This window comes from Mus musculus, chromosome 14 (genome assembly GCF_000001635.26).
Source record: "Mus musculus strain C57BL/6J chromosome 14, GRCm38.p6 C57BL/6J".
In the NCBI taxonomy this organism is placed as follows: domain Eukaryota; kingdom Metazoa; phylum Chordata; class Mammalia; order Rodentia; family Muridae; genus Mus; species Mus musculus.
In genome coordinates, this window is record NC_000080.6 from 29,016,922 (window position 1) to 29,033,793 (window position 16,872).

Below are 16,872 nucleotides of genomic sequence, written 5' to 3' on the forward strand. Positions count from 1 at the left end.
GTTAAAGGGAAGGATAGCAGAGACAGGCTGGAGAAAGACGAGTTTCCAGAAATAGCAGGATGCATATGCATATGTGAGGTGGGAAGCAAGTTGTCCACAGGAGAAAAACATTCCCCAAGAGGCTATTCAGAGGAATCACATACCATATCAGGTCTCATGCATGGGATTACCTGCCTTCCTCAGTGGTATTAGAAGACAGGCTTCCCCCTGGAGCTCTTCCAAGGAGAGCAGCTCAGAAGTCCTGGGGCCAGTCTCCTCGATTCTTGGAGCCGTCAGCCTTCATGAAGATACTCTGGCCTAGATTTAATCCTGGATGCAATTTCATAAAGCACTGGGTATCATTAGCCCTGTAGGAGGTGACGCTTTGTGAGGGTAAATGCAATCCAGACCTATCTGATTCCAGAGTTCACATTCAGCTGCTCATCTATACTTCTTGGGTTTTATGCAACCTCAATAAAAAGTAACTTTGCCACCTGACCAGTCATAGAACGCCTGTGGAATATTCTAGAGTAGGTCTGTTTTTCTTTTTTTGTTTTTTGTTTGTTTGGTTGGTTGATTGGTTGGTTTTTTTGGCTCACTTCATGCACTGGAAGCCCACTTCAGCCAGTGGCAGGCATTTGTACATTCAAAGAGCTGGTTCCAATCCCCATTTGGAAAGTTTGCCTCATTGCTTATTGGTGAACAACCAACTCAGTTGGTTTCTAGCTCTTACTTAGCCAGCTTGATTGTTTTAAATGTGAAGAGTATTGAGAAAAGGGTCTGAACCTCAGCTTTAGGTAATGTAAAAAGATGAAGTATTTCATGCTGGCCAAAAGGTCCTTTTAGTATGTGTCAGCAGTGGGGTGTGTGTGTGTGTGTGTGTGTGTGTGTGTGTGTGTGTGTGTGTGTAGCAAGCAAGGTGAGATGTATTTGTGGCACTGGGGAGGAGGGACTGTAATGCCCATGTAAGGAAACCATGGCTGTGGATTTCAGGGCATGAGGACCTGTCAACGCAGCTAATCTCCAGGGACTTGGGCTGAATGTACCCAGGATAGCCAAAGAAGTGCCCCAATGGAAACTGTCAGCCTCCAGCAGGCCAATTTGTTCTCATATTACACTCCCTGCAGGCTCTGTTGCAAGACCCTAGGTTAGGGATTCGTACCCTCCCCCACCACCACCAGTGAGGGTTGACTCAGCACGGTTGATAAGTCAAGAGAATGCAGAAGCCACAGCCGGATTAAGAAGGCTGTTTTATTTTGGTGCCCTGGACTTCAAGCAGATTAAATAATCAAAAAGGCCGGGCCATTGGGGTCATGTCTGAATGCTACAGCTGTTCACCAAGGTCTGACCAACATTCTTTATGTGGTTTGCTGTCTGAATGAGAGAGGCAGAGAAGATCCTAGGGAGGTTGACACTTTCCAAAAAAAAAAAAAAAAAAAAAAAAAAAAGGACCGGACGCAATCAAAAGACCCCTCTTATGGAGAAGGACCACAGCAGACAGAGACAAGGGGACAGGCTGCTTAAATAAGTGACCTCCTGAATTCAGCAACTGTTTTCTGCACTGGAGAAAAGCCCATGCTGGATTCAGGGAAAGAGAATGGAAAGCTGGGTTCCAAGTCTGCCGTAGCCCGGGTGTGTTGATCTGTGAGTCCTCAGGCCGGGATATATGTTGAATGAGGGTTTGTGCTGCGGAGCCTGGGCCATGAAAGGTGAGCAGGAATAAATTCCATTGCCCCTACCCCAGAAGTCCCCCACCTGAGGGAAGGGGGCAATACCTTCTAAGAAGTGTCTGTGAGAAATCAATTTTCAACCTGTCTTTCTTAAAACATTGGACAGATGTAAAAAAAGAAAAAATCTCTCTCAGTGGAAAGATGGATGTGTCACCATGCTGAGCAAGGGGGAAAGGGGGCTGAAGACAAATGTGTATAGTCGTGGTGTGGACATGCAGTGGGCTTGTCATGGGCCATTTCATAGACAACATGGTGCCTTGAGTTGGAGCTCATATATTACTTCCTTTGGGGAAGTGGGAGGCAAACTGGCCCCCATTTCAGAAATATAAGCCTTTTATTAAGAGATAAATGGGCTGGGTGGGTACTCCATTGTTTAAGGATTGATTCCAAAGCTTGTGGCTCAGGTCACAGTGATAGTGTCTGGTGATTTCTAATGGAAAGGCATTTATTTGAACTTTGAAAGAAGTTAGATATCAGGAAAATTACAGAAAAACAAAAGACTTCTGTTTGAAGATGGAGAAGGGGACTTGGATGCTCTATGTCTCTTGAACTAAATCAGAGGCAGCAGCTTTCCCTTGGAAAGCTTCTCCTTTTCCAGTCCTGTGGTCCTGGGTACCGGCAGCCAGGAGCAGAGTCCAAAGCAGGGAGATCAAGGTATAGTACAGTCATTCTGTGTTTCCCCCTAGGTGAGGTGTAAATCAGAACATCAAATAAATAAATAACCGTCTCTTGAAAGCCTCCATGTTGATAGGCATTTTATTTTGAATAGCATTCCATGGCCCTGTCAATGCCTCTCCAGTTCAACAGAATGTGTGCTTGACACATGTTTGTCATACTTAGAAATTCAAGTCCCAAAAGAGAAAAAAGGGAGGGAAATAGGAACTTTGAAAAAATGACCACACAGCCTTTTAAAAAATATATCAATTCTCTGAGTCCGACAATGAGACCCACTCTGTATTTTGGGGAGCAGTCACCCACAGTCCTATAGCTGCACCATTTGTAATAAGTGAGTAGGGAATCCTGGGAGCCCAAATGCTCCTCAATGAGGGATAGGTAGTCACTGAGTTTGACATGGTCCAACACAAGGAATGTGCCTTATTAGCTAAAAGAAATGAAGACACTTTCTATGTATCCACTGAGGTGGATACATAGCTTTGACTAAAAAGAACAGATTGCAGAATAGGATAAATGTATGATTATATTTATATGAAGTAGACAAAGAAACAGTATACCACTGTGCAAATCCACCCCTGATTGCTGCACCATGTCTCTCTTGAATATCTGGCAGAGAAATAGAACAGATAAGAATTCTCACAGATTCTGTAGGCAGGCTGGGATCAAATCATGCTAGATTGTTTACTGTTTCTGTGAACTTAGGGAGTGATTTAGCCTCTCTATGCCAGTTTTGTTTGTTTGTTTGTTTGTTTGTTTGTTTTTCCCCTCAAAATGTTGAAGACAAACAACTATGTTGACAAGGTGATTAGGGTGGATATGTGTCTATAAAGCAGTAGGATTGATCTCTGACATGAAGTGTATGCCATCTGGTCATTTGCTATTGTCCTTATTATCCACTGCATTTTACAAAGCTTGGCATAATACCATTCTATCTCTGTGATCATCTCTAGCAATTACAGAAATAAAAATCAGAAGGAATTCCTAATAGACTCATTCCAACCCATGTCCAAGATAAGCTCCCAATACTTCCAACTCTGAAAATGTTGGATCTTGCTGTAAGTGAAGGAAAACTGAGTACAAGATGGCACCTTTATGCTCTGAGCATTTAGCTCAGTGGTAGAGCACTTGATGAACAAGTATAAGACCCCAGGTTTAGTCCTCAGCTTCAGGGAGAAAAATCCTTAGACAACTCCAAAGATCTCAAAAGAATATTCAGGCAATATGCCGTAGGTCCCTGTTTCAACTCAAGCTGGAAATGTTATAAACATTTTAACTCTGATCCCATTTATTAAATAGTATCAAGAAGGCAGGCATCAGGGCTCATTTGATAGTAGTAGCCTAGCAAGCACAGATCTCTGAGTGAGACCCCCAGGACCATGAAATTGAGCATGGTGCTACATACCAATAACCCTGATACAACGACTATTGTTTTGAGTATGTCTAAAGACAGAAAGCAGGTTTCTGTGGGGCTTCTGTGGAGCAACTCTGTGAAGGGGCTTCTGGGAGGAAAACCAGAGATGATTAGAAGAAGGTTGTATGCCCCACTAAAGCACTGCACTTCTCAGTAAGAAGCAAGGAGATGACAGAAGTCTGATCATCTATGAGAGGATGGTAAAAGTTTCTGGAAGAAGGATACGACTTATATTGTTTGTAACACTTTTTGGTAATTTTTTAAACCATCATAGAAAAAAAGGAGAAAGAGGATCGCCACAGATTGGGTTATACCTGCAAAGCTAGATAGCTGTTTGTAAGGGTATTCCCTAGTCAATAGGACCACCTGAAGCCACATCTGATAACTGAAGTATAAATGAATTAAGACCAAGTCAAAATTAAAAGTCAGTTCTTGGGTTGTAGCAATCACATTCTGGGAGCTCGGGAATTACAGGTGTCTAGTGACATCCATGTTGGAGGGCAGGCACAGAACATTTCTACCACCATACAAAGCTCAACAGGCCTACCCTCCTCCTGAGAGGTCCTTTTAGAACTGTGGGCATCAGCTCCTTTTGTGACCTTTCTACCTGCCACAGCCCACACACCTGGCTCTGACCTCCAAAGGACACATGACCCAGAATGACTTTCCCCTCACTGTTTCATGTGATATCAGTCTTACACAGTCTGACGACCAAGTCAGCCACAGTAGCCTCAGTGGCCGGCCTGCGTGTACTCAGTCCCACTCTGTGAAGGGTGAGGACTTCCTTTCTAGCTGGGTGGGAGGCACTGCTGGCTCAGGACCACACTGCCTGGGAATTCCTTGGCTGATGGCGACCACATTTCATACACTGGCCTCCATCCCTCCCTCTTCTCCTTGCTTTAGGTACTCTGCTGCTGGTCTCCAGTGTGGGTCTCCTGCTCCCAGGAGTGGGCAGCTGCCCCATGAAATGTTTGTGCCACCCATCATCAAACTCCGTGGACTGCAGTGGTCAGGGGCTGTCAAAGGTCCCCCGTGATTTACCCCCATGGACAGTTACACTGCTCTTACAAGATAACCGGATCCACTGGCTTCCTGCTCTTGCATTTCAATCTGTATCACTGCTTTCCACCTTAAATTTATCTAACAACTCTCTTTCAAATCTGGCTGCAGAGGCTTTCTATGGACTTCCACATTTGCGGGTTTTAAATGTAACCCAAAATTCCCTGCTTTCCATAGAAAGCAGCTTTGCCCATGCCCTTCCTGGGCTCAGGGAGCTAGATCTTTCATCCAACAGCCTCAGGATCCTCCCCACGTCTCTGGGGAAGCCTTGGGAGAACCTGACTGTGTTTGCTGTGCAGCAGAACCATCTTCTCCATCTGGATCGTGAACTTCTAGAGGCCATGCCCAAGGTGAGGCTGGTACTTCTTAAGGACAACCCTTGGATTTGTGACTGCCACTTACTGGGTCTGAAACTCTGGCTGGAGAGATTCACCTTTCAAGGTTAGTAGTGTGTCTTTCTGTGTGCCACCAACCTCAGCATCTCAAGAGGGTGGAGGACAGTGCAAGGGGAAGCTGTAGGCCTTTGTGTGTCTTCACATAGAAGTATGCTAACTTCATGAGGGGAGTAAGTGTCTACTGGAGGTTGGAGGACATTGGGTGTTATGCTCATCACAGTGTGCATGCAGATGGCATGGACGTCTCTCTGGGAATCACATACCAAAGCACCCTCAGCTCTAATTTCCAAGTGTGATCTGCTTGGCAATGTGGCTCTCCCTTCTTAGGCTAGCTTCCCCCTCTTTCTACTTCTACCAAAAGATGGCTATAAATCTTATGAAATACTGAAGTTGGGTCCAGAAGGCCCCTTCTCTGAAATTACTATTTCTTTAATCAGAAGCTCAAATCTAAGCAACAGACCCTAGAATATTAGAGAGAGTAAACTTTGGAAGTCACTCAGGAGTTAATAATATATAGGCTAAGGGTCAAATTGTGCATGTGGTGTGGTTTTTTTTTTGTTTTTGTTTTTGTTTTCTGTTCTTTATGTACCAAGTGGCTATTTTACACTATAAAGCAAAGTGGAACAGTTGTGACAAAAATCACCTCTCACACCTCACAGCCTTTGCTATCAGAGAGAAAGCTTGGCAGCCTTGGTTGCCAATGGGGAACAGAAGCCCAGAGTAGCTCGACGACCAGCCTAAGATTGGACAGGCAAAGAACAAATGAGAGTAGAAAGCATGACTGTTGGACGTTGGCTTTGGGTTCTTTCCTGAACCCTACATTGCTTTTCTGAGCACCATTTGCTCCTTTCTCTCCTTGAACATCCTTGATGTTCCAGGTACTACGTTAGACCCAGAGAAAAGGGCAATGACTAGGAAACACTTATCATTACGAAGGTTTCATTGGAAGGGTAAAAAGAAAGATACTCTATAAGACAATAAATAAATGCATGTGTTCAGCCGGCAATGGTAAGACAGTAAGGGGAGTGAGTGATGTTAGAATGCGCTCCAGCTTTGATAGGATAGGAAAGAAAAGCCTCCCAAGAAAATGGCATATATAAGAACCAGAACAACAAAAAGAAGGAACAGAAGATAACTGTGGGGATGGGGGCCCAGCAGGCTTTAAGGGCCTAGTGAAGAAGCTAGCCTGGCTTAGCAAGAGCCAGAGGAATGAGTCAGTGGGTGGAGATAACACACAGCCCATCTTGGGTGCCCGCCCAGCCTCTAAACATGTGCAGAGCAGGTGCCCTGTCTGGATTGTATTCTAGGGGAGGTGGGAAGTTCTAAGGAATTCTTGTCTAGGGAACAGTATGATCTGACCACTGTGTAAAATGCCAGGCCGCTGACTCCGACAGGGCAGAGCGAAGGCCATTGAAGAAGAGCCAGTGGGATGAAGGGGGAGGTGATCTCAGTAGAGCAGAGAAGAGATGACAGGGGCCTAGACCAGGATGGCAATACGTGATTGGCATTTGGAACAATGCCATGGTAGAAACGGCTGAGGGGATGGAGAGAGTGGTGGGCTGAGAGAGGCAAAGAGGATTGCCTTGTATTCCTTTCTACTTGGTAACTGCATAATTGGGGATGCTTTTAGCAAATAGGGAAGGGGGGCAGTGGGAGACCTTGCAGAGGTACTCAGTGGAAGGCTCAGAAAGCAGACATGTTTGAAGTACTTGTCACACTTCAGGGTGGGAGGATTGTTGGTGATTATATGTTTGAGCCCAGGGGGACCTGAGCGTTGCAGTTGAATTGGGGGAAACACAGCACCTGGAGGCATGGTTTACATATGGTAGAATCTCAAACGTGCCACATCACAATTTAGAAGCTTCTCAATAATCTAAGAGCAATGGATGCATCACCAACTAGCCAGTGTTGAAGTTAGCTCTCCAAGGCAACTATCTAACTTAGTAACATCCTTCTGATAGGTCAAAAACAAAACCAAGCATGTCAGGAGGTAAGTGGCTAGAGCCATTGCTCTCTGGATTAAATCACAGGCATGAAACAGACCATCCCCGAAAGAGGGTTTTCATCAAAGAAGAACATTGTCCAGTGTAAATCAATAGGCAGTTTTGAGACCAAGGACACCCACAAAGTAATGCAGGCAACGATGGTATTCTGTTCAGCCACAAACTTATGTGAAGGAATGCCTTTGTCTACCATGTAGTGCTACCAAGCAGAAGCTGATAGTATTTGGGCTGATTTTGGTCCCTTGAGCCAGCAGTGTGGTTTAACTTTCCTTTATAGCAGTGCTTCTAAAGTGCAGATAACAGTCTTTTCAGAGGAAGGTAAAGTTCACGGGACCATGATCTGGTGTCCCGACATCAAGAAAGGAAAAATACTAACTAGATACAAGACACGGGAGACACTCTGCTTATGCACACACTGAGTCTAAAATGAATGCCTAAAACTAAACCAAGGGAGCAGATGCTAGTCTGACCCTTCATCAACAACTGCAAACACGGAAGGCATCAGTCAAAGCAGGGTGATTAATGTCACAGACCACCTGATTTCAATCTGTACTGAAATCTATTGCTTACCCATGCCTGAGTCCCTGGGAACAGGTCTGCATTTCACACAACCATTTGGGGACATAACCCTCTTCTGGATGGCGATGTCAATAACTTCATTACATGACATTTAAGGTCACCACCCAATACGGCAGACAGAGGAAATATAGTGGGGAGTCTGTGTGTTGGAAGTGATCAAAACTCAGTCATATGGCTTCAGATGAAACCCAAAGAATAGAAAAACTTGGGATCCTGTAGGCCTAAGGGCAAAACGATTTGCTTTGGTCAATGTAGAATAAACTCCCCTTTACCCAACTGTGTGTGCAGGATGGTAAGTTGGCGTCCTTTATTCACACAGGAACCTAGACTTTGATGTTCATGGTTAACTGTGAATTAGGTACTCTGAGAGAGGTAATGGTAGTGCCACGCTGAACACTTGACACGATTATTTATTCATGCAAATCCTAAGAACACTCTTGAAAAGTGAATTCCATTATTATGCTTCTCCTGCTGTCTAGTATTGCAAGCAGAGGCTCAGAGTGAGTAAGGAACTTTCCAGAACTGCACAGCTAAGTTATATAGAGGTCTAAGATTTGAGCCCACTTTCTTCCAAGATAGAGGTAAAGTGCTTTCAATGTCCAGTGAGGACAGTTGGAGGTTGAGGATTGGGGCTTCGTGCTTTTTTTTTTAAGTCAAAAAGGGAGAGGGACCCTCATGCTGCAACCTGTAGATCTGCCTCTAGGGCCACCGTCCCTGAGAAGGTGGTGGAGGTGGGAGGAGGATCCTGGCTAAGATCACAGCTACACAGGAGGCTACTGTGACAAGGCCAGGCACAGGCCCCGTGTTCCTGCTGTGTCCGGGCATTCACCGTAGGCCTGTCCTTTGCTCTGAGTCCCAAGGCTGTGGATCTTAACACAATACTAGAGAGGAAAGTGGTTACAGAACAAGAATGTGCCTAGAGTGGCTACACACTATACCATAGCCGAGGTGTGAACATCAGCCAGTGAAGCAGTCTGGCATAGCAGTCTGGGTTCTCCTGTGGGAGCCTCATAGTGCTTTGGTTGGATGAAATGCTTTCACTCCCACAGGGTATCTGTCTCTCTAGCCTTCTGCCTTGACATAAAGGCCCTAGTGAGAGCCACCACAGCCAGGTGCTGAGGGAGATAAGCTCCCACAGAGGCCGAGCCTCTCATCTCAGCCCAGCTGAGTGAAGCCCTTGGCTCGGCTGGAGCAGCCACCTGAGCCCTCCAGCCTCATGAACACCAGTGGCTCAGGAAACTCCTCTTTGATCTTATTGCTTTAAAGCTGGGATTCATGCCTCAAGGGATTGCTGAAGAAGCCAGGAGGGGCCCAAGGGAGTCTAGTCATGTGTCATTCAGTTTTAAGCAATGGCAGCAGAAGGAGTATGTATTGGATTTTGTCCCTGTTGACAACCCTGGTGTTTCTGGGTCATGTGATAGCTCTTGTCTTGTGGGGTAGTCCTGTTTATAGGGTGCTTACAACCTTGTCTTAAGATGATTAGATAGGAATGGTGGGCATATATCTCCCAAGCCCTAAATTACTATGTAGTAGCATGAGACAATACCACTAAAGTGACAACCATCATATGTACTTTTCTGGCATTAACTTAAAACAATTCCCTATGATGTCTACTGAGAATCTGTAATCTCTATTTGCTAAGGGAACAGGCTACCCTCCCCTGCTGATGTTTTTAGGGAAGCCTGCAAGAAACTAACCATAGGACCTATATGGGTCCTGCCTGTCAAGTAGGCTTTTCTGGCACTGCCCTGGTCCCAGGACAAACCAGAGAAAAAGAAGTAGAGAGGAGGAAGTGTCCAGGAGACTAGGTTTGGGTGTTGACTTATTCATTCATGCCCTGTATGGATTTTAAAAAGAATTATCTATAAGATGGATGATGCAGACTTTGAACTGTCAAGTCAGACACAACTGGGATGTTCTGATGGAAGAAAACTTTAAGAAGTTTATTCCCATAAAGCCAAATAGTGTACCAGTGGTTACACAGGCCAGCGTGAAGAGGTGGAGTTTAGTACTCCAGGGGAGGCTAACTACCACAGATGCCCCCAAGAAATCAGTTACCTTATAGAGACCCAAACCCACATTTGATAACTCCTTGGAGTATTTGGCACTCAAAGTAGTAAATGTCATGAGGCCCAAGAGGATGAGTTACTTAAATACCAAGAGCTGCATATCGTATTGTCAAATGCTCACGTACACAAAACTCAGAAAACACCATTCTGACTCTCTAAAGAGTGTTGAGAGAGACATAAGGTCTTTGGAATTAACATACAAATGACATATCAGTTCTCTGATTTTTAGTGGGAATCCAGCAGGAAAGGATTCTTGTGTGATGGCCAGTCTGTGGGAGGAAGCTGGAGACCACAGTGTCCTTAGATGTTAGGCTCTCACTCTCACATTCTCCATCAGTGTGTGCCCAGTGGTCCCCTCAGCCTTTATATAATATTAAAGTAACTTGCTTCCTAACAAATTCCTAGCCATAAATAATTGTCTATTTACTCTGTGGCAGGCTGAGGACTTTGGAATACTGCTGTATCAAAGCTCCATCATCATTCTTTGCTTTGTTTCTTGAAGGGGGAGAAACAGATGGTGCCATCTGCAGGCTGCCTGAACCCTGGCAGGGAAAGGCTCTCCTCTCCATTCCTCACGAACTGTACCAACCCTGTTCTCTACCTTCTCAGGATTTGGCACCCTCACTAGTCCAGCAGCCTGGTTCTGCCCCGCAAGATGCCCAGAAGTCTCATGAGAATAGCTCAGGACAGCAAGATCCCTTGGAGTGTGAGGCCAAACCCAAACCAAAGCCAACCAACCTGCGCCATGCTGTGGCTACTGTGGTCATCACTGGGGTAGTATGTGGGATCGTATGTCTCATGATGTTGGCGGCTGCTATCTATGGATGTACCTATGCAGCCATCACAGCCCAGTACCAAGGGAGACCCTTGGCATCAGCCAGGAAGTCTGAGAAGATGGGAAGTAAGGAACTTATGGACAGTTCATCAGCCTGAGAGCCTTCATTTCCAAGGTCCCCTCGATCACTGAGGGCCCGGAAGAAATATCTGAGTGAGCTTGATGTGTTCGATGCTCCTGTCCCATGTTTTATCTTCCAAAACAACTAAGGAAAAAATGTATCCAAAAAATAAAACAAAGTACTCAGTAGGAAGAAGTTTAAATACCATAGATATAATAGACACACTCATATCTTGCAACTGAGAAGATATGACAAGAAGTCTATGTGTAGGAACAAAAAGAAGAGCGACGCCATCTCTTTTAGGTACCTGTTTCTGGATTAAGCTGGATTCTGCAGAGCAATAAGAATTCGGACATGTGTGCCAATAGGCATTTTTAAGAGCTCTGGGGCCACCAGTTGGAGTGCCTGGGAATTGGCTAGTGCTCTTACCCGACCCGTACTGGCTGCCTCTTAATTCCAGTTCATGCTAGATTGGTAGGATGTTGAGATGTTGCGTATGTTACACATTTAGTGGAAATGTCTGTTGGTTGGGAATTTCATAGCTGGCCACAAGACTCAGATTATATTTAATTTTCTAAATCAGAAAACCATTTGGGGCTCTCTAAGCTGCAGGGGAAGATGAAGGTTCCATGTCTGGATAATGGGACTCAGGCCCGGAGCCTGGGCAAGGTTTTGATGTGAAGGAACACAGAGAGAATAGTAAACTAGAATACAGGGCAGATATCATCAAGAGACCATATCCACCAAGCAATGGGAACCTTATCCTAGAACTCTCCCAGCAGGGATGGCTTTTGCTTAGGCTGAATGGTGGCTGTGTCTCTGCATCCACATCTACATCTGCAGTGCACAGAGGGCATGGATTTGTACAGCTACACCCACACATAAACACCCTTGGAGCAATCAGCTTACCCACTAATGAAATGCAGCCGTGTCGGGTGGGAGCCAGTAGCTGTTGATCACCACCCAGATTGTATGCTCAACACTCTGGGATAGGAAATAAGAAGGAAGTTTGAGGGGGAGTGGGAGTTACTGGGGGGTGGGCGCGGGACTCGAGGCACTGGAGGGCAGACATCCTGGCTAGTGCTTCAGCATGGCTTTAAAAAGTTCAGGTATGGCTTGCAGAGTCCACAGACTTAGTCTGAGAGAGTTGCATGCAAAGTGAATTTTTATAAATTGAATCATCATTTGAATGCAGCAGGGGAGCTCGCTATTTAAAGGAACCTTTCATGGAATCTTTTCTGTAATGGAAATAATTGGCTCCAGATTGATGCATTTTTTTTCCAAATTTGCATTTCTATGCTAGGGTTTCTTAAAGTGGAATATACCTATACCTACTCTTTCTGTTTACACTACAGGCACATTTTAGGATTATAACTCTTTTGCACAGGAAGAGAGCACAGAGGAGTTAAAGACATGTTAAAGGCAGAAAATGACAAATATGGGGCAAGCTGTTCCTCTAGAGCCCATGACAGACATTGCTAATCAATCCCAGCTCTTTTCCCAGCTGAGCCTCAAATATACCACAGATGGTTTCTTAAGACAGCACTATAGGCAACCAGAACTAATCAATTGGAGTTGGTTCAAAGGATAAAGCACATTTGCCATTCAGGGTACTGGCTCGACTTCACCCCTCAAGGCCATGTAAAAATTGGTTTGGATCCCCAGTCAGTTGTCTACTCCTCAACCGGAATATAAATGGGATGTGCACATGTTGGGATGGACAGCTGTTGAGTGTGCTATAAGCAATGGAAACCTTGTATATACCAGTGGGCTAAGGGCAGACTGTCATTTTGGAGTATCAATTCAGCTACATAATTTTTTTTAATAGCAGAAGAAGTTTAAATGTGAATGGTCACAATGAACCCCATTAGTGCATGTAATTAATATGCATTAAAAATTATAACGTGTAAGGGAACAGCACACCAAGATTTCCCAGCAAAGGCCCACAGCTGCATGGGCTGTCATTTGCCCTGACATCTCTCTTTTGTGCCAAGGTAGCTCAATTCAACTGTGTGACTGAGTTTCTATTCTAAGGATGTAGCAACTACTTTCAAACTAAAAAAAAAAAAAGCATTTCTTTCCATTGTCCTAACTGCACCTTTTTTTTTTTCCTTTTGGCCAAAAACATAATGCGAGAGGAAATTGAGAAAGTTCCTTTACTCTTCCTCTTGATTTGGCCAAATGTTCTTCAAGCTCACGCTGTTAGCAGGCATGGCTCACTGTTCTCATGAGCATTCCTCATAGAATTCTGACACTCGCCCCGTGGAGTCTTGGGCAGCTAGCACATGCCCTAAGAACTCCCAAGGCCAGCAGTACATACCTCCTCTAACAAGTGATTTAGGACTGCAAGTGTACTCTGCCCTGTCAGTGGTTTGGCGATGCTGCAGATCAGCCTTGCCCTCTCCTCTCAGAGATTACATAAAAGAGTTTCTAGTACACTGCGCAAACCATGAACGTGGCGCAAACCCTCGCCTGTCAACACCCTGATCCTATTAGATGTCGATGTACAGATGATAACCCACGCAAAAGGCCTCTGGCTTAATAGGTAGTCTTTAAGCACGAGGAGTTAAGTGATGCATCTGTAGACTCAGATTTCTATCATTTGCCTACAGTCACCACACACAGCAGTTGGCAGTGAAAATAATTACTTACTCTGAAATGTCAACAGCTCCTCAGAACAGAAAAATATAAATCAAGTTGTTTAGATGAACAAATGTGGAGTTATCATTTGCTAATATGAGAAATGAAATGTTTTAATTGCAAAATGCACAGCAGATGAAAGACCCAGTTTTCAGGGTATTCTGCAAGAACCACAAATTATCTTTCATGAGCACTGCAGCTCACGAGGGGCAATTTACAAACGCCTCACAGATTATTTTCAGCTGCTTATTACTGCCATCCTATTCATAGAGTCCCCTGTAAGAACGTCCTTCCGCCAGAGCGCCAGACTGGAGGAGGCGCTCAGGGCAAAAGGCACGTGTAGTGTTGCTTCAGAGAAAGTCATCTGAAATGGCATGCTTCCATTAAAAGTAGCGTAACCGTGTGGTGACAGGCAGGTGATTTCTGCTCCTGCAGAGACCTGAGTTCACAGCCACTGCAGCTCTCTGTAGTGAAGCTCAAAGGAGAAGGGCATGTCAGCCATGTGATGCTGAGAGTGAGGCAGTATGTGAGAAGAAAGACCTGCTGTCAAATCAAAAAAGCTTGCACAGGTAAGGTGGGGACCTCAAAGCCCTTGGAAAGACACTTGTGCTTAAGACGATAAAATGCCAGTGGATAAAGGAGTTATCTTGTTTTGCCTTATGAGAACAGAGACCTGAAAAGAGATCCACACCTGAGCATCCTGCAGAAGGCTCCTGGAAGTCAAACCCCATTGCTGAAGTTCACTGAGAACTACTGAAGACAGACCCCCTCTGCCTCATACTCTGAATATTGAAAGTGGCTAAATTGGTTTCTAAAATATTCTATCTGTGCTCCATATTCATAGTCATACACTAGTCATTCAAGACCTGTAACTTCCCGTGCAGATCAGGAAGTCACTACTTCCAATGTCCATTTAGATTCCCTACATGCTACTGTCAGAAACCTACAAGACCAGACACCTCAACCTACCAGGCATCCCTGAACAAGATATTCTTCAAAACTTCAGGGGACCATCCCATCTCCCCCCTAGTGGATTGATTATTTATTTATTTATTTATTTAAATGCTTAAATTACAATGAGGTCTCAAAGAAACCTTTGTCTCATTCAGAGGAGGCCTTATAACTTTCTGACAGGCTTTCAGATTCTTGACAGGGCTATTCACCTCTATTCCCATTCCAAAGACACTGTCTGTTCAGAATCCTCGAAAAGAATAGGCTGTCACCTATAGCCTCACACATCCATTAAGCAGACCCAGAAAACAAATCGAGGGAGCTAGGGAAGGCCCTGAAGACCGTTCTGTTGAGGCCTGGAAAATGTCAGCACAGTTGCCGTTGGTCTCCTTGTCCATCATGGGCATTGCTAACAGATCACAGCATACTTATCAACTGATTCCAGGCCAGGCCTCAGAAGCCTTTCAAATCTGTTTTCCAGGTGCCCATAAGAGATCAACTAGAGTTGACATAAGGGATTAAAGTTATTTGCTACGTCGATATAGTTCAGTGTCTTTATTTTACAGCTAGGAGCTAGAAGCATGGAAAAGGGAAGAAACTTGCCAAAAGTCACACACAGTTCATTGTGTGACTGATAAATCCAGTTGCAGAAGCATGCAGTTAGCATGCATAACACAAACTAATCCCCTATTACCCTTTGTCCATTGTATAGTTAGCTGCTCTATCTAGACTATGACATCATTGTACTAATCACTTAGATAAAGACAATTACAGCACTGCCAACAATCTTCACTGGGTGTGGTGCTGGCTAGTTTTATGCCAGCTTGACACAAGCTAGAGTCATTTGGAAAGAGGAAACCTCAAATGAGAAAATGCCCCAATTAGGATCGGCCTGTGGGCATTTTTCTTAATTCATGACTAATGTGGAATGACCCAGCTCATGGTGGGTGGCATCACCCTTGGGAAGGTGGCCTTGAGTTCTATAAGAGAATGCCACTGTGAGAGAAGCCAGTGGTTTCTGCCTCAGTTCCTGCCTTTAAGTTCCTGTCCTGACTTATTCATTTATTTATTTATTTTATGACAGACTATGATGTGGATATGTAAGCTGAGATTAACACTTTCCACCCCAAGTTGCTTTTGGTCATGGTGTTTTATCACAACACTAGAAACCTAGCCAAGACAAACACCCAGCTTGGCGCCAGGCATCTTCTAAGCACATTAATTAATTTTCTATCTACCTTCTAATGAAAACCATAGGTGTCTACTGTCCCATTGCACATGAGCCTAGAAAGCAAAAGTCCTAAGTTATCACACCAGTAAATGATCCAGTAGAAATTCACATAAAAGTTGTGATGGCTGATTTTATGTCAACAGAACAGAAGCTAGGACTATTTGAAATGAGGGAAGCTCAACTGAGAAAAATCCTCCATCAGATCCAGCTGTAGGGCATTTTTCTAATTAGTGATTGATGAGGGTGGGCCCAGACCACTGTAGGTGGTGCCCTCTCTTGACTGATGGTCCTGGATTCTATAAGAAAGTAGACTGAGCAATCCAGTAATCAGCAATTCTCGCCGGCCTCTGCATCAGCTCCTTCCACCAGGTTCCTTCTCTGCCTGAGTTCCTGTCCTGACTTCCTTCAGTGATGGATAGAAGTGTCTGCCAAACAAACCCTTTCATCTCCAGCTTGCTTTTTTGGTCATGGTGTTTCCTCACAACAATAGAAACTCTCACTGAGACACAGTCTTCCCCGAAACCTAGGTGCTTTTTGAGACTGAACACGTCCTTTTTGTTGTTGTTGTTGTTATTTTGAGTTCCTGGTTTTCACATCAGCACTTCTGGCTAGCATACTAAGTAACAAAAGAACAGGCTTTGTTGTAATGCACATGTGCATCACTGCAGGTTGCTCAGATGCTGGATGTTGTCTCTGTGCTTGCCCTCCCTTGCTCTTCAGTTTTGTTTTTGCTAGGGTGACTCTCTCAGTTCTCTAGCTTGTAAATGTCAGAGGACCCAGAGTTCTCCATCCATACTCTCTCTACCATGGAGGGTTTGAGCTCATCCAGACACTGGTTCTGATTCCAGCCAGAGCTGCCCACCTCTACCCTCAACCCCAAGCCCCTACTGCACCTCCTCATTTACTTTAAACCAAAGTACGGTCACATCATACATTTTTCATCAAAGTTCAGTGTATATCTTTAAAGGATAGAGATGAATTTGCATCCTCAGATGACATGTTGTTTCTTCTAAATGTAAGAATTCCTAATTATTTCATTTCTAGTTGTTTCAAATATGCCCTTTTGATTATTTTTGAAAAAGGATATTAAAGTCATTCCACCTTTGAATTTTATGTATTTATGTATGAATTAATTAATTAATTAATTAATATGGTTCTGTGTGTGCAAACATTGACCCTGAATTATGGATGGCAGTCTGACATGGATCTTGACATCAGCTGAGTCTGCTTACAGAAGAGACTCCAAGAACTGGC

The 16,872-nt window shown here is 44.4% G+C and overlaps 2 protein-coding genes across 5 annotated transcripts in view; one reads left to right on the plus strand and one right to left on the minus strand.

Annotated features, from left to right (window-relative positions):
• Window positions 1–16,872, minus strand: part of Cacna2d3 (calcium channel, voltage-dependent, alpha2/delta subunit 3) — an 817,833-nt gene that overhangs the window by 111,979 nt on the left and 688,982 nt on the right. The window lies entirely within an intron of this gene.
• Lrtm1 (leucine-rich repeats and transmembrane domains 1) lies at window positions 1,287–16,721 on the plus strand. Its single transcript, NM_176920.4, has 3 exons — window positions 1,287–1,688; window positions 4,699–5,295; window positions 10,403–16,721. The coding sequence occupies exons 1-3, from the start codon at window positions 1,646–1,648 to the stop codon at window positions 10,831–10,833; spliced, it is 1,071 nt and encodes a 356-aa protein (NP_795894.1). The 5' UTR covers window positions 1,287–1,645; the 3' UTR covers window positions 10,834–16,721.